Below are 18992 nucleotides of genomic sequence, written 5' to 3' on the forward strand. Positions count from 1 at the left end.
GACTTTTGAATTGAGAAAGCTTTCTGGATGGGAAGCCAAACGTCTACAAACTTTAGAAAAAGGTCCAGCTGCTTTGTTTTTTTACTTTTTTTGGAATGATAATGATCTGGATGACTGAGAATCTTCACCAGCAAAATAAGAAGTAATACCAAACTTAAATTCTATGAAATAAAAAATATAAAATAACTGAAATATAAATCTAAAATAAATTAATCATGAAATACAAAATAGGATTACATTATATTTTGAATAAAAAAAAATTAAAAAGCAAAATTAAAAGAAAAAGAACAATTTATTGATTAAAAAAGACAATTGAAATAACATTTTTTTTTAAAAAACAAAAATAATTACAGGAATCGTAACCAATCAAACAATAAATGAAAATGAATCCTAAGCAGTACTTTACGGCTGCTAACCACTCGAGTTGTTTCAGATGCTGACTTTGAAGAAGTGAAACCGCTTATTGGACTCTTGCAGATCCTCTTTAGCTGTAAAGATGCAAACTGTTTTAAAAATGAAATTCACAAACTTTTTCTACTGCGTGTGCGAACACAAGAGACAGAAATGGGCATTAATTACAGCTTTTATTATTTAAAACCGTTTCAAAGCCTGAAGGTTCAGCTGCTGAACGAAGCACTCTTGAGTCAGGTTCTGTGAACTCTTAATAAAAGTTAGCTGGATGTAAATTCTTGAAGAAATCATTTAAGAAATCATTTCTTAAAAAAGAAAAAAAAATAATTTTCTCATCATTATTGTCCTTTCCAACAGTTTTAGATAAAAGTTCGTGCTGCGGAGCCGGTCCAGTCCGGTGTGCTGGGTGGGTCAGACGGACGGGGTTCTGCACAGAAGCTAAGAAAGACTCACGATGGTCAGGATCAGGAAGACCGTTAATAAAATGGGATCCAATATTTTAAAAACCTCATTCTTACACTGAAAAGTTCCTGATTTGATGCAGAAATGTTTCCAGATCAGATGCTGACTGGATCCCGTGGAGGATCCAGATCTTCCTGTTCACTCATGTTCAGATAAAAACATTCAACGTCACATTTCCAGCTATTTGAACAGAAACATCAGAAAACTGGCGCTTTTTTTCCCCTCACGCTTTACTATTTAATGACAAACTTAAACCCAAGGTAACAAAAGTACCAGACAGGAAAACCACGTTATTTTTCACGTTTTTCAGTCCGTTAGACGCCGCGATGAAGACGAAGACACGGAGGGACGGCCCTCTCAGACAGCTGAGAAAAGGCATCGATCCGACGGGGAAAGCAGCTCAACGCACTGCTGGGTCTCTGCAGTCAAAGTCCAACCTACGATTCTGCCGGGAATCTACGGCGCCAAACATTTCTGTCGGGCTGAATCTGATCCGAGGCGGAGATCCGTTTGGAAAAGGACCGATCCACGGATCCACAGATCCACGGATCTACTTCAGTGACTGTTCTGTGGCACAAGGAGCTGAAAGTAAACTTTATGAAACATTAAAACCACTGAGACAATAACAGAACAGAGCCTCAAAGGCAGGGGTGTCCAAACTTTTTGCCATGTGGGCCAAAATTCTGAGGTCAAAAGTTCTCAAGGGCCAAAATAAATTATAATATCGATAAAAAGTAACCCAAAAATGATGTTGTGATTCTTTTACCTGCTTTACAAAATATGACGATTTCAATTAAACTAATTATTCCAATTTTCTGAAGGAAAAGGATGCTAAATCACTGTAGATCCAAATGGGTTTTGCACATTTTCTTTATGTTAGAAACTCAATAGACTTGACTGAAAATAAAAATAAAATGAATTATTTTTGGTCTCACAATATGGCAACAGGTTTTTGGCCGGTTATTATTTTAAAACAATTGTTTTATTTAATTAAATAGAATGTAAAAAGTTTGGTTATTAAAAACATGAATATATTGTGTTGTACCAAATGTTTTCAGTTGTAAGATCTTAACCTGTCTACATTAATTTTAGCCTAATAGAAATAAAATGTTTCCATCTCCATCAGACCAAATGCTGTTGGGGGGCCACACAAAACCAGTCTAGGGGCCACAAATGGCCCCCGGGCCACACTTTGGACACGCCTGCTCTAAGGGGTCCGCTCCGGCTCACGTTCCTTTGGCTCAGCTTGGACGGTCCGGTAGAGAACCCGGCCAGACTCCATAATTAGATTCTTACACTGCAAAAACTGATCTAAAAATAAGCAAAATGTTCTTAAACATAGTGTTTTTGTCCTTGATCTTAGAAGGTAAATATGATCATTTGCCAATGTAATGAGTATTTTGACCCCTGAATCAAGATAATTAGACATCCTGCACTTGAAATAAGATGATGGAGATGAATTGTTCCTATTTTAAGCGCACAAATCTTATTCCATTGGCAGATCATCTTATTTACCTGCTCAAATCAAGGACAGATACAGTAATTTTAAGAAAATTTTACTTATTTTTAGATCCTTTTTTGCAGTGTATTAAACGAGTTCTGTCTGGATCCGGATCGCTCTGGACTCGTTTTCCTCTTTTCAGCAGGAGTTCAGTTTGGGCTGGAGAAGCGTCAATGTTCTGAGACCCAGATTTCCCTGATGGGTCCCTGGGAGGCCGCAGTCCAGCTAAACTCAGAAACCAATATAAAAAGTGCAAACGGCTGCAGGAGGAGGACGCCTCCCTCTTCAGCACCTGTCCAGGTTCACCTGCTGGGACAAAGCGAGCGTCTCCGTCTCCATGCAGGTGAAACACAATCTGTAAAGGGTTCGTTCTCAGCAGGAAGCCACGGAGGTCCGACTCCTCCTCCGAGTCGCTCTGAGGCGGCGGCGGCGGCGCGGCAGCGGCGGGACGAGGCGGCTCAGTCCTGCCTTGGAGTTAGACTGGAAACGACGTCGTAGTCCTCCTCAGAGGGACTCTCCGCCACCAGGGGACGGCCGGCCGTGGGAAGACGCTCCTGGAAACCCTGGAGAGGATGGATTTATTTATTTTATTATTTTTTTAAAGTGTCCTGTCTGGCAATGAGGCATCATCAGATTTTACTTTCACATGTGGAGCCGTACTGCTTTCACCATAGTGCTCCGCTTGATTTATACATGCAAATAGCTTTATTATAATTTATATGGACACTGCAATAGGGCTGGGCGATAAATCGATTTAATCGATTAATTCGAGTTTATATTTTTTAAGAATAAATTTTTGGAAAAAAAAAAAATCGGGATTTTGTTTTTCCAAATTAATCATTGGGCTTCCGTGAAGAGATCAGCACGCAATGCTGAATATATGTCTAGGAAAATATATTGTCAAAATAGTGTAAAAGCACTGCAAAAAGGGAACTAAAAATAGGTAAAATCCTCTTGAAATTAGTGTAATTTTCATTGATTTGAGCTGGTAAATTTGACTATTTGCCAATGGAATAAGATTTTTACACTTAAAATGAGAACAATTCATCTCCATCATCTTATTTCAAGTGCAGGATGTCTAATTATCTTATTTTAGGGGTAGAAATTCTCATTCCATTGGCAAATAGTCTTATTTAGCTGCTCAAATTAAGGAAAAATATACATATATTAAGAAAATTGTACTTATTTTTAGTGCCCTTTTTGTAGTGAGGAAACCTTTTTTTACCGTAATGCGAGGCATTTTAATTTACTCATTTACTTATTTTTTTTAAACTTAGTTTGAAGTTACACAAGTGATGTGAAGCCTGCTCTTAAAAGCAAATTTTTAAATTAATTTCTTTCATTTCTTTTTATGAAAAGGAGGAAAAAAGAAATCGATTAATCGGATTTGGTAAAGTAAAATCGGATATTTTATTTTTAAGCCATATCGCCCAGCCCTACAATGCAATAATAAAGTAGGAGAAAATGTGAAAGAAAGAGATAAAAGAGACAGAATGATCAGTCTGCTTCTTCACCTGCAAAGAGATATAAAAAGAACAGCAGAACCAGCAGATAAAGTATTACAGGTACAATAAAGTGACGCCTTGATACCATCACTGAAGAATATACAGTATTATTTAATACATGTATAAAGTGACAGCTGAAGATAATAACGGGGTTTTCTGTGTAGAAGTGAGTCTGTAATACCTGTATCTAAGCACCTGTGTCTGTGAGGTTTATCCATGAGAAAAATGCTCAGTACACTGCAAAAAGAGACCTAAAATAAGTAAAATATTCTTGAAATAAATGTATTTGCCCTTGATTTGAGCAGGTAAATAAGATTTTTTGCCAATGGGATGAGTATTTTTACCCCTAAAACAAGATAATTAGATATACTGCACTTGAAATAAGATGACAGAGATGAATTGTTCCTATTTTAAGTGCAAAAAATCTTATTCCATTGGCAAATAGTCCTATTTACTTGCTCAAATCAAGGAAAAATAGTTTCATTTCAAGAAAAAAATTCTTATTTCTGGGTCTATTTTTGCAGTGTAGTGATTGTGAAGGAAAAAAAACAAAAAGTCAGTGTGGATTTAGAGAACAAACACGACAGACTGCAGGCTATGGATGTGAAACGGGTCGGCCAGAACTCTGGATGTCAACCTGCTGAATGTTGATTTTAACGCTTTAGATCCTAAAACCTGGGATGTGATTCACGTCCAAACTCGTTTGCCGTGACTCGATCTCCCTGATCCGGCTCCGTTCGCAGGAATCTGAATCATTCCCGGCTTAAAGAACGGATCCAGGATGAAAGAATCGGCAGGAAAAGCTCTGAACCCAGCTTCTCTAATCTTCTGCTGTCGTTAAGGTTTTGTTACGTCTACAAAGTTCTGGTCACACTGCAGCGGGACGGGAACATGTGGGATGGTTCTTCCACCGCGAAAAGCTGTGTGGCGTTTACAAAGTTCTCAGAAAGGGATGTGAAAATGCACCCAAAGACTTTGAGGGGATTTTCGCTCAAAGGGCCGAGGGAACAGGACGCTCTGTGGAGCCGTGCGGCTGAGCTGGACTTTACAGCAGAAACGCCGAGCACAGCAGAAATTTGGACTTTATTCTACGTTTTGACGCCATGAAGGGGTTTTCAGGCAGCCACAGTTTAGGTTTCATCATTTATTCTTGTTTTCAGCTCAGACCATGACGAAGCCAGACATTTTTTACATTTAAGCTACTTTAACGCACAGTTTTATCCCTACATACATAAATTCTACATCAAAAGTTGGGCTTTTTGTGTCTCGTACCGCTGTAGAAAAGAGTTTTCTTTAATATCTTATACCGTTCACAACTATTCCAACCGTCCTTAAAACGAGGAACCAAGCCTTTAGCCTCTCGCACATCCTACCGTGTTTTCAGGACTACAAGGCGCACTTAAAATGCTTAAATCTTCTCAGAAACTGATGCATCGCCTTATCTATGATCACCGTTGTGTTTACTGACTGATTTAATTTGGTACAATGAGCTCGGAAAAATGTTAAAATGTGTAAATACGAGCATTACGGTACACTGTGTCACTACCTGAGGACCCCTGAGCTGTCTACCAGACTGCCTGACTGTAATGTCTAAACGAGAAGTGCGTTCATGTGAGGCAGCCTGGAGTACGCGCTAGCAACAATAAACCTATTAAGTTAATTCAATATAAAGTTTATTTTGGCCTTATGTTAGAAACAGGGCAGTGTAGTCCAGCTACTCTGTCCTCCTAGAAGAGACAATAGAGAGCTGTGGACGTGGAGGAGTGCTGCAAAAAGGGAACTAAAAGTAAAGTTTTCTTGAAATCAGTCATTTCTTCCTTGATTTGAATAGATAAATAAGACTATTTGTTAATAGAATGAGTATTTTAGCCCTAAAATAAGACAATCGGACATCCTGCACTTGAAATAAGATGGAAACGAATTGTTCTCTAATTTAGCTGCTCAAATCAAGGAAAAAATGCACTGATTTTAAGAAGATTTTACTTAATTTTAGTTCCCTTTTTGCAGTGGAGTGACATTACATACTTAAGAATATTTAGTGTGCCTTCACTGCAAAAAGGGAACTAAAATTAAAGTAATTTTTTCTTGAAATCAGTGTATTTTTCTTTGATTTGAGCAGGTAAATAAGACTATTTGCCAATGGAATAAGAGTTTTGCACTTAAAGTAGGAACGATTCCTCTCCATCATCATTTTTCAAGTGCAGAATATCTAATTATCTTATTTTAGGGGTAGAACTACTAATCCCATTGGCAAATAAGTCTTTTTTACCTGCTCAAATCAATAAAAAATAGACAAATTTCTAGAACATACTTACTTTTAGTTCCCTTTTTGCAGTGTTATAATCCGGTGCGCGTAATGGTGAGAAAAATACGGTACTCCTAACGCTGTAACACACTGTCGGCCATCAGAAGGCTCCGCTGCTCCTGGTTCAGGAACTTTTTCAACACATTTTCACAAAATGAGGCTTAAAAACTGCTGGTTCCTCCTTTACTCCTGTCTCCCAGAACAGGAGGGAATCACCACAGCATCCAGTTACTCGGCATAATGAGTAATTAGTGTTCGGTCTGACAACAAAAAGCTGATAAATGTGCTGAAAAGCTAAAGAACCGCCAGAGAACACAAAGAACCGTTAATCAAGACAACAAACCTGGAGCATACACTGGAAAAACTGAACTAAAAATAAGTAACATTTTCTTAAAATGAGTGTATCTGTTCTTGATTTGAGTGGATAAATAAGATTATCTGCCAATGGAACAAGATTTTTGCACTTAAAATAGGAACAAACCATCTCAATCATCTTATTTCAAGTGCAGTATATCTAATTACCTTATTTTAGGGGTAAAAATACTCATTCCATTGGCAGATAATCTTATCTACCTGCTCAAATCTAGGACAAAAACACACATTTTAAGAACATTTTACTAATTTTTAGGTCCGTTTTTGCAGTGTAAGGAGGAAGACTTCACTAGACTGCAGAAACTGAACTAAAAATAAGTAAAATTTTCTTGAAATTAGTGTATTTGTCCAGGTTTTAGCAGGTAAATAAGATGATTTGCCAATGGAACGAGTATTTTGACCCCTAAATTCAGATAATTAGATATCCTGCACTTGAAATAAGAGGATGGAGATGAATTGTTCCCATTTTAAGTACAAAAATCTCGTTCCATTGGCAAATCGTTTTATTTACCTGCTCAAACCTGGACAAATACACTCATTTCAAGAAGATTTTACTTATTTTTAGTTCAGTTTCTGCAGTGTATGGTAACACATAATGACGATAAGAGATGGAGAAGCGAGCAAAGAGGCGTCCGGTGAGACGAAGAGCTGGCTCTCACCGGCGGGATGGTGTACGGGGGCTGGAGGAACTGCTTGATGTTCTTGGACTTGAAGAGTTGGATGTAGGCGAAGACGACCAACAGGACGATCCCAGAAACGACGATGGTGACTATGACGATCAGGGTCTGTTTGGATGTACCTGAGGAGAAAAACAGGGCGGAGGGAGTCAGTCGCCGCTCGTTAACCAGCTTCTGAGGCAAAAAATAGATTCAATTATGGAAATGTGACATCAAAGCGCCCAGATTCCCCTACACTGCAAAAAGGGAACTCAAAGTAGGTAAAATCCTCTCAAAATTAGCGTATTTTTCATTGATTTGAGCTGGTAAATCAGATTATTTGACAAATGGAATAAGATTTTTGCACTTAAAATAAGAACAATTCATCTCCATCACCTTATTACAAGTGCAGGATGTCTAATTATCTTATTTTAGGGGTAGAAATTCTCATTCCATTGGCAAATAGTCTTATTTAGCTGCTGAAATCAAGGAAATATATACTAATTTTAAGAACATTTTACTTACTTTTAGTTCCCTTTTTGCAGTGTACAGCTGGTTGGCATCAACCACCCAAAACTGCTCTATAACCGACAGAGAGATCTGAGTAGGGCTGGACGATATAGAAAAAAAAGCATATCGATAAAATAGAAATCATATTGATCGATATCTATAATTAACAAAAAATTAATAACACTGAATTCAAACTCAACCCTTTATTCTACCAACTTTTTACCAAAACTGCACGTTTTTAACAAAGATAAAAGAACGTGTGCTCTCTGATATCTTTGAAGGGGGCGGAGCTTGGTTCCTGTGTCTGCGTTGTGATTGGCTGGGAGGATGTGATGATGTAATATTAACCTACATGGCTAGAATGCATAAAGAAGGAAAACTGTTATTCTATTGAACTTTTTATTCACCCTTTTTTTTCTATCATCGATATATATATATTTATCGTTATTTAATTATCGTCCAGCCCCAGATGTGATGAAATCGGAACCAACACTGCAAAAACCGATCTAAAAATAAGTAAAATGTTCTTAAAGTTAATGTATTTATCCTTGATTTGAGCAGGTAAATAAGATTATCTGCCAATGGAATGAGTATTTTGACCCCTAAAATAAGATAATTAGACATCCTGCACTTGAAATAAGATGATTGAGATGAATTGTTCCTATTTTAAGTGCAAAATCCTTACTCTATTGGCTGATCATCTTATGTACCTGCTCAAACCAAGGACAAATATACAGATTTTAAGAACATTTTACTTATTTCTAGTTCCGTTTTTGCAGTGAATCGGATCCCAGTCAGATGGTTCATGTCTACGTTCTGCCACTGAGGAACACGGAGGAACCTGAGGACGTGTTGAGGGAAATATCTGGACTAGTGGGACCTTACTGATAGGGTTGGGAATTGAAACGTTTTTCACGATTCCCTTTTCGATTCTGTGAAACGATTCGATTCCTTTTCGATTCTCTTTTCGATTCCAGTTTGGGGAAAAAAGGAGAACAAACAGTTTGATGATGAGCATCAACTTTGTTTACTTAACTATCACACGACCTTACAAACTAACAAGGTCAAGATGTCCACAGAAAATGTGCAACCGGAGCAACATTTATATTTGTTTAAATAAAAAAAGGAATATAAGAACAAACTTAAATACCGTAGATGAGTTGTTTAGAATACAAGAAAATGTAAGTTTGTTGTGACAGTTGCTTATTAATCTCCCTTTAGATAACCTCAGTCATCTAAATCTAATGGAGAAGCCATCCATTTAATGAAAAAGCATTACTGGACAATTTTGGGAAATAAACTCATCTCCTTTCTCTCGCTCCCTGAACTGCGGAGCAACTTTGTAGCATATTTCGTTATATCCATTGCAATAGCTAGAATCATGTAATAATTCCAGCTACCAGTAGTTCTAATTAAACATGCTACCAATGAAGGGCTGCATTAACGATAAAGGCACACTCCCTTAATAACCCCAAAGAGAGGTAGGAAATTGGTTTATTTCCAGAAATGGCATATAATTTACTAGGAACCAGCCAGTGATGTAAAACTAGCTACTTACCACCAGAATAAGTAAGAATCAAAAACACGGCATTCAATAAAATGTATGCCATGTTGTGTGCGCAGGTGTTTCTGCTGTTGGATCTATTTCCTCCCGCGGATGTATATGCCATTTTGCAATGATTGCAATAAAAGCGCCTCCTTGCCATCTTTCTCTTCCTTAAAATGAAGCTAAAGCTTCGACCGCTTCCCCCGATGGGGCGGCATTTTTTTTGTTTGGTTTTTCGCCTGGTCACGTCGTACTTGCTTACTGAATGCCGTGTGCGTAACTTACGTAAAAAAAACGTGACGTAACTTGCTCAGAGCCGCAGCACAACGGAATCGAAAAGAGAATCGTTAAGCGAGCTGCCAAACGGTGCCACGGAATTGAAAAACACGGAACCGGTTCTGAACAGGAAGCGGTTTTCGATTCCCATCCCTACTTACTGTTACCTGACTCCGCCAGATAGATTTGCTTCGCATATCCATCTGGAAACCTTCCGTTGAAGTAATTTTGGGAAGGGGCGAAAATACTGGTTAGCTGATTGGCCTATGTTGGTGATAGACGGGCCAAATGAACCAATCAGATTCCTCGTCGCTCTGTTACGAGCGACGACGAAAACACAACCACAAGCCAAGCTACTCTTGCTGCTGCAGGTAAAGGCTCGTTGGCTCAGCAAAGAAATACTCTGTAATTCTGATAAAACTTGCTCGATAGCCGCGCTAACGCTAGTTTCATCGGCTGAAGCCGCCATGTTCTTTAGACTGAACTGACGCGCTTCCCGTTGCGTCACACCTCAACCCGCCTCAAAGCCAACGCTGATTGGACGTTCGTTTGGTGAACGGCTCCAAATTTTCTTTAACGGAGAGTAGCCAGACTGATCTGCGAGTGAAACTTTGAAAGCTCGCGAGATCAGGATGGTCTCACGAGGCTATACTTACTGAAGTCGGGGACGGTGTGGCACTGCTCACAGCTGGCCGGGCCGAGGCTCTTCTGTCCGTACAGAACAAACTCCACCTTCACACAGTACCGCTGACCCGCTTCCAAGCCATCGAAGAACTTGGAGGAGTGCGAGATGTGGTCCTGGAATAAAGCAGCGCATACGGAACGATCTGATGAGAACATGTAAAGCCAGGAGACGTAGAAGGAATGAACCCTTCAGCCTCTCACCTGCCAGTCTTCGCCCTGCCGTCTGAGGTAAATGCGATGCTTCAGCTGACCGCCGTGCTGCCAGTCCAGGTTCTGGCTTCGGTTCAGGTTGACGGTGAGGGACCCGGGCGAGGCGCTCAGCGTGAAGTCTGGAGAGCACGGATGTCCTGAAACAGACGTGACGGTCAGACTGACCCAGAGTCTGCAGACGAGCCCAGACCTCAGAGGTAATAAGGTCTAAAACTTTACTGATTGGGAGTTTCTGCAGATAAAAATCCGTCTAGATTTACCAGAATCGGTTCTAGCTCAACAGAACATCCTAAAAAGAGCCAAACCTCTGATCCGGCACTTATTCTTTCCCGTTATCCAGATTCTCCTGTATTCTCTATAACTGGTCTAGATCAAAGAGATCTCCAGACTTTTAAAAACATTTTTCCTAAACTCAATCTTGTTTTTTTTATTTAGCTTATTTTGTGTTCTGGTAACTTTAACAAAACCTGACCTTTTATGTTTAACAGTTAGTTTTAGTACTACACTGCAAACGGGGAGCTAAAAGTAAGTAAAGCCTTCTTGAATTGAGTGTACTTGTCCTTGATTTGAACAGTTTAATAAGATCACCTGCCAATGTAATGAGTATTTTTATCCTAAAAATAAGATAATTAGACAAATTCACTTGAAATAAGATGATGGAGATGAGTTGTTCCTATTTCAAGTGCAAAAATCTTTTTCCACTGGAAAATCATATTATCCACCTGCTCATATCAAGGGCAAATACATTAATTTTTAAGAAAATTTTACTTACCTTTAGTTCCCTTTTTGCAGTGTATAAAGTTTTATACGTGTTTAAATTACTGTCTGCAGGTATTTCACTGCAAAAACGGAACTAAAAATATGTTAGATTTTCTTGAACTTAGTGCATTTGTCCTCGATTTATGCAGGTAAATAAGATGATCTGCCAATAGAACGAGTTATTTCACTCCTAAAATAAGATAATTAGATAAACTGCACTTGAAATGAGATGGAAATGAGTTGTTACTATTTTCAGTGCAGAAATCTTATTCCGCTGGCAAATCATCTTATTTGCTGCTCAAAACAAGGACAAATACACTCATTCTAAGAAAACTCGACTTATTTTTAGCTCCATTTTTGCAGCGTTGGATCTTCTGCACCTAAGATATAAAACAAAACAAAAACAAAAAAAACAGCCTAATATAGTAATTAGTCAACACGGCTCACATCTCTACTGTAACTAAACCATAGGAGCTGGATTACTCAGAGTGAAGTAAGACATAAATTAGTCTCTGGGTGATTTCTCACCTCTCACCAGGTGTGAACCACCCTGGTTGAAGGTTAACCACGGCTGAATGCAGACGAGTGACTTTCTGTTTGCAGATGTTCTTTAGGGTTTCTGACCCTCTGCATCTGTCAGACTTCTGAGTTGTTTCCAGTTTTAGGCAGTGATAAAAACTCTTATCTTGGTTTATTACACTCATATCTCTCCAACTGTTCTTTACTCAGCATTTTACGTTCTGTACTCAGCATTTTACGTTCTGTACTCAGCATTTTACGTTCTGTACTCAGCATTTTACGTTCTTTACGGCACGAAAAGTTAAGTGGGGAACCAAAACTCAACACCTGTTAGCAGCAACTAATGTTTTTGTGATGCGTACAACCTGACTTTGATCAATTTTAAATTAAACAGACAAATTAGCATAAACCAACACACTAGAAATGCCATTTTATATAAGCTAAATGCAATTTAATTTTTCTGCATAAAAATACAAATAAAGGCTCCCTCATATTGTTCATTTATTGAACAGAAAAGATTCACATCAATCCTTTAATGATCCAGCAGGACAACCAACACTAGAAGCTCCCAAACTATCCAGCAGACCCTAAACGTAACGTCTGCATTTCCAGCGTTCTGATTGGACGATCTGAGCCTGGGGCCGTAGGATTTGTTCCCCACGGCGGTTTGCTGGAGCAGGTGTGAGTCCAATTAGATTTGTTGTAAAACTAACAGCATTTCAGACAGAGAACATGGCTTAAAAACAAAATATTTAAAAGTTTCTTGGTCAGCTAAGACCTCAAGTAAGAAATCAAAGCTTAGAAATTCACCAATCTGGCTAAATTAAAACAATTCAGCAAAAAATAAAAAAAAGATTGGGCGGACATTCCTCCACAGCAGTTAAAAAAAAAAAAATCTAATCAGTTTTCACAAATCTTTATAACCAGATGTTGCTGCCAAGGACGGCACAAGCTGTTCAGCAGATTTATGGATAGATTTATTTTAATAAATGAAAGTTTTGCTTGAAAACTGCATCTTGTGTTTCCTCAAGTTCTGTTGGGTGTAAAAGTTCGTTTGATGATCTGAAACGTCGACAAAAAAACAAACAAAAAAAAAAACAGGAACTGCTTTTTAAGGTTGTTTTCTTTTCACAGCACTGTGCTACACACATGTTAACTATGGCAGATTTATAATGCATGATTATTCCACGCTGGTAAATTAGAGGTTCAGATAAATCATTATCAGTCAGAAAGGTATTTAATGCTGAAGGATGGATAGAAAGTTCAAACCAGGACTGCATCTGCATGTATGAGTATGAGCCGATGTGACGAGTGAATTTCTCCATTGTGAGATCAATAAGACCATCTTATCTTATCTTATCTTCAGACCCTAATGCTGTGCAGGTCACCCTCTGATCAGAAGCCCTTAAAGCTCAACCTGTGAGAAATATTTACATCAGACTGGACATCTGGGAACATCTGGGTCAGTACCTCCTCTGCTGCAGGCTTCCACCGGTTCAGATGTTTCTCTGTGTCTCCTGGCAGCGACACGGAGACGGACGCAGCCATTTTCCTCGCCGGCTTGCACCAGAGCAACATCGCAGGAAGTGAGGGGCGTGCTGCTGCACGTCTCCAAGGGCGTCCAGCCGCCGTCGTAAAAGCTGCGGACATAAAAAATAAACACCGAGAAAGATCAAGAGCGGAAAGTACCAGGATGTTGAAATCAAGCTGCAGTCTGATCGCTGCCACCATGGCTAATTTATAAATCTGCAAAGATCTAGTTAGAAATAACCAAAATACATCAGAACTAATCCTGGATTTTTCCTAAAAAAAAAAACAAAAACAAAAAAAAAAAAAAAAATGTCTGTGGGAACAAGCAAACCTAATCCAACTACAGTTTTTATAGAAATGTTAAATAAATATAATTTAGATTCATACAGTTAGACCTCAGAGGTCTTAACACGACTTTATTATTTCCATTTATAAAACAAATGAACAACCTTTCCTGATTTTTCCTGCATCTTTATTTCCTGACTCCACTGACTTCATCTGATCTCATTCTGATTTTTGCTAAATTTTATTTTGGTATCAAACAAAATGAACAAGCGGGTATCAGTTTGTGCATTTTAATGATCAGCAATCTGAAATGCGTAGAGTAACGTGTGAATTATAGCAGACCTGATGATTGATGAGTAAAAAGAGTAAATTAAAATAGTTTTTTTGGATTATTAGGTCAAAAATTATCCTGTAATCCACACACAGCATATGTCCAAACAAAAAATGGCTATATTACATAAAACAAAATACTTTTTAAATAAAACCTCACTTTATACTACATTGTACCATATATATATGACCTATTGTGTTGAAATCTGGAGGCATGCATATGAATCTAACCCCAAACTTGTTATTTTACAAAAAATAAATAAAAATAAAATAGTGAACCATTCTCTGTATAATCAACCAACAAATGCAATATTTAGTCAATTTAAACAAATTAAGTTTTTCAGTTTGTTAGTTTGAATGCGTCTGTCTTATAATATTGCAAGATAACTTATTATTATGTCTGTTTCAAAACAGGAAAAATTAATTATTTACAATCTGAGAGGAGAAAACGTGGAACAAATGTCAAAATTAATATTATTTCTGTTAAAGGGCTGAGGATGTGGAATGGCCTCGCTGAAGACCTTAAGAGTAATTAAGTTTATTTTTTTTAAATAGATGTTCAAAATTTCTGTTTTTACTAAATATAAGAATAAAGTTTAAGAGTTAGATATTTCTGTAAAGGATGGTCTGGATAATAAGCCGTGGCTTCAGTAGGCACATTTTTGGTTACCTTGGTTTGCAAATGTTCAGTTTGTATGTTTAGCACGTCTGTAATAAATAAATAAATACATCAATAAATGTGTAAAAATAATAGATTTAGCTCAGATTTAGCCCTGATTTTATCTGGATTTCCCCCTGCAAAGTTATTCTGATTTTATTCCCGTTTCCTCCTAAATTTTCTCTGACTTGATCTCAATTTCTTTCCAAAGTTTATATAATTTTAATCCCGATTATTCACCTTAATCTTAATCTCCCCAATCTTTCAAATCCTATTCTAACCCCGGTGTTTCCTGACATAGATCTTGATTTCATGCTAATTTCTCCTCATCCAGGTGTGACAGGATTCATTTCTGGATTTAATCCCGCCACCAGAACCGCTGCAGGAGAACTCACCCACGGTACTGGACGGTAAACGTGGCGTCATTCGCCGTGGCGTTCCAGGTGAGCTGCGTCTGCTTAATCAGGACGTCGCTCGGCGCAGGCAAAGCATTCTGGGAAACAGCTGAGAAAATAAACATTTAGTTACCAAACTTTGAACCATTAATAAAAAAAGGCTGAACAACCAGAACCAGTTCTGGACTGGTCCACTCAGATAGACCACAGCAAATATCGAGGAGGAAACGCATAATTAATGATGTCATAATGTGATTTAATCCATGATGGTCGTGCAGAGAGCAGAAGCTTTTGGTTAAAGAAAGAACAGTTTTAAAAACAGGGTTAAAAAAAAAAAAATCTTCCGGTCTTTAGATGTTATCTAAAACATCGTCACTCGGAGCAAACGAGTAAAAACAGCAGCAGGAAGATTTTAATCCTGACTTAATCCTGGCTTCACACTGAGTTAATCCTGAATTTATCTGGTATTTATTCAGATTAGATCCTGCTTTTACCTTTTTATTCAGATTTTATTCTGACAAAAAAATCCAAATGTTACGGATTCTTTATAGAAGGGTCTTTATAATTTTTTGTTATTGTGAATGTAATGTGACGTGCTTCTATTATGTATTTATTTTTCTAATTCTGTGTTTTCGACTTTGTTATTGACATTGATGTGTTTCTATCCATCTTTTGTACGGTGACCTTGGGTGTCCAGAAAGTCGCCTTTTAAATAAAATGTTATTATTTGTGGTGGACAGGCTTAGTTTTGATCACATGGCGATTGTAAATTCACCTGTTTCGCTCACCTGGAGAGTTTCAGTGAGTGGCTGATGGGCATGTCGACTTTTTACTGACCGCTTTAAGCTTTGGATGTTTTTTTGTTCTCCTTTTTGCCTTTGATCACGGCTCGAACCTGTGGATTCATTTTTATGCTGCACTGAACTGTTTTGAAGATCAATAACAATAAAAGTATCTTAACTGCAGCTTGGACTGAAGTTCTGAAGCGCGGCAACAAGAATTCCCCTATTCAGCCGACTCAGTTTGTTTGACTGTCGCCAATATTATTATTATTATTATTATTATTATGGAATGGTTATAGTAGTGTTTCTATGTGTGAATGTAATGTGACGTGTTTCTATTATGTATTTATTTTTCTTATAATTGAATCTGTACAGCAGTGTTTTTATGTGTGAATGTGACAGCCGTGGTTTGGATTATGCAGCAGCCAGAGTCTGTACCAGGATAAATTTCCTTAGGACAATAAAGTTAATCATCATGGTTTTAATTTCATTTATGCATTTTTTTAATTGGATTTAATTCAGGTTTTATCTGGATTATTAATCCAGATTACACCCAGATTTGACCCCAGGGTTGATCCAGACTTTAATCTGGATTTTATCCAGGATCTGGGTTTGATTTTGAATTAAATCACTGTAAATTAGAACCGACACCACCACCCGGTAGGTTCCGGTCCAAACTCAGACAAATGACCCACAGACTGTATTCAGAGACTCGGTTCCCCTTTTTCAACATTGGAACGTTCTCCTTAAAAACGTTTAGCTACAGAACCTGAGTTCCGACCGACCCAACAGGAACAAGTTTAACAAAGACTGAAGGCGAGGATGTTTACATCTGGCTCACCGGAACCCAAACCGGCCCGTTCAGAACCGAGCAGAACCCGCCGCAACGTTTACCGACAGTCCGAGACAGCGAAACTGAAAGCTTCGGGTCGGAACCTTCGCAGCCGGACTTACCTGCTGCTGTCGCAGTTCGGCAGAACAGAACCAAGAAGAAGACGTTCCGGAACCGGAGGCCCGTCGCAGAAGAGGACCACCTCCGTGTGTCCATGTTTACCGACCGACCATTAGTTCAGCTTTTACCAGAGACAGATCCCAACACTTCCTCCTAGGGAGCTGAGAGCTGGAAGTGACGCACCGCTACGTCATCACGTTGTTGTTTTTTATTTTTATTTTAAAGGGACAGTGTACCGATCATATTTCTCCAATTTTAGCTTCCCTTCATTGGCTTCCTGTTAAATCAAGAATAGAATTTAAAATTATCCTTCTAACGTTTAAAGCCCTTAATAATCAAGCGTTTTTTATTTTTTTTTATTTTAAAGGGACAGTGTACGGATCATATTTCTCCAATTTTAGCTTCCCTTCATTGGCTTCCTGTTAAATCAAGAATAGAATTTAAAATTCTCCTTCTAACGTATAAAGCCCTTAATAATCAAGCTCCATCATATATCAGAGCTCTGATTACCCCGTATGTTCCTAACAGAGCACTTCGCTCTCAGACTGCAGGTCTGCTGGTGGTTCCTAGAGTCTCTAAAAGTAGAATGGGAGGCAGATCCTTTAGCTATCAGGCTCCTCTCCTGTGGAACCAACTCCCAGTTTTGGTCCGTGAGGCAGACACCCCGTCTACTTTTAAGACTAATCTTAAAACTTTCCTTTGTGACAAAGCTTCTAGTCAGAGTGGCTCATGTTACCCTGAGCTACCTCTATAGTTATGCTGCTATAGGCTTAGGCTGCTGGAGGACATCAGGGTCTATTTCTCTCACTCTGCTGAGTTCTCCTACTGCTCTCCAATCTGCATTGTTTGTTGTTATTTCAGCTTTTAACTTTTTGTTCTCTGTCATTTTTTTCTTCATAGAAGGTACACCTGGTCTGGCGTTCTGTTAGCTGTGACATCATCAGGGGAGGCAGATCATCCTCTATTACCATCTAACATAGAAAGTACTCCTGGGTCAATGTGAGCTTCTGTACTTTCTGTGTCTCAGCTCTGTCTTCTCTAAGCCCCAGTGGGTCTGAAACCCTCCGTTATCGTTTCCTGTCCCCAAGAAACCAACCATCTCCTGCCTCAATGACTATCGTCCCATCACTCTGACCCCGTCATCATGAGGGGCTTCCAGTTAGAACAAGGAGGTAATAACAGACTACAGGAGGTTCAGGAGGACTGAACATGTTCCAGGGCATTCACATCTCCTCCAACCCCACCTGGTGAAGAAGACTCAACGACTCTTCTTCCTCAGGAACCGGACTTTCCACTACGCTGCTAAATAACTTCTACAGAGCTACAATAGAAAGTATTTATGCCTCAGCATAACTGTGTGGTATGGGAGCTGGACAGTGCAGGAGAGGAAGGACTTAGTACAGGTGGTGAGGACAGCGCAGGGCATTGTGGGATGCCGTCTGCAGGATTTGGACCAAGTTTATGAGTCCAGAGAAGGGCCAGACGCAGAGTTTCTTCTCTGTATGTGTGAACGCCCAGGGTTGGAGGCAGTGTTGCCAGATTAGGCGGTTTTCTGCCCAATTGGGTGGGTTTCATTTTTATTTTGCGGGTAGAATTTGCTTTGGGCGGATCTGGAGTCAGCTCAGCTGTTTTTGACCTATTAACGTCATCATTTCATCATTATAGTCATTGGTTCATAGCAGGTATTGGTGGAATTTGACTTAATCATGTACTGATCACAAATCACAATGGATTGTGTTGTAGTTCAGAGGTTCACACTTTAGGACTCTGATCTGATCGTGCAATCCTTTCGCCTCAGAGGTCGGAACCATAGATATTATCTACGTAGACGCCTCTTATGGCGGGTTCTGCCTATGCTGCAGATGCGTCAGAGCGTCCGCCATGTTGAATGTGGCAAATCTGCAGTTAGACTCAGACACTTAAACAGTATCAGAGGGACTTTAATCTCAGAATATACATTATATTCTTTAATTTTTATTTTTGTAATATTACAAATTTATTTTTGTATCCCTTTGGCTTCATTCTCCTGACTTTATTCTTGTATAGAGTAAAAATAAATAAATCTAATCTGACCCTATTACTCCAGGACCAGAATAGTTCTGCAAACTAACTATTCTGGAAATGTTCCCCCTAAATTCTCATAATATGAAGTTTTTCTCATAATATTACCACTTTTGTCTTTGTTTTACTTTATTCTGCTATGACTTTTTTCTCATATTATTAATTTTATCTCTTTAATACTCCCCCAAAAAGTCTGTTGCTAATCTGTGTCTATACCAGATCTTAAAAGGTTCACATGTGACATGGTTTTATGAAATAATGAACACCACAATGTTTAGATTTA

General features: G+C 38.7%; 1 protein-coding gene across 1 annotated transcript; it reads right to left on the minus strand.

Moving 5' to 3' along the window:
- Positions 1 to 312: 312 nt before the first annotated feature.
- On the minus strand, positions 313 to 16822 carry ifngr2 (interferon gamma receptor 2). The gene is given in 9 exon segments (NM_001360758.1): positions 313 to 1160; positions 1546 to 2168; positions 2462 to 2937; positions 7216 to 7355; positions 10201 to 10342; positions 10430 to 10575; positions 13187 to 13356; positions 14915 to 15023; positions 16651 to 16822. Coding segments are annotated over 7 exon segments (906 nt in total). The 5' UTR covers positions 16745 to 16822; the 3' UTR covers positions 313 to 1160; positions 1546 to 2168; positions 2462 to 2832.
- Between the last annotated feature and the right edge of the window lie 2170 nt (positions 16823 to 18992).

The sequence above is a fragment of the Fundulus heteroclitus genome, unplaced genomic scaffold (genome assembly GCF_011125445.2).
Source record: "Fundulus heteroclitus isolate FHET01 unplaced genomic scaffold, MU-UCD_Fhet_4.1 scaffold_53, whole genome shotgun sequence".
NCBI lineage: Eukaryota > Metazoa > Chordata > Actinopteri > Cyprinodontiformes > Fundulidae > Fundulus > Fundulus heteroclitus.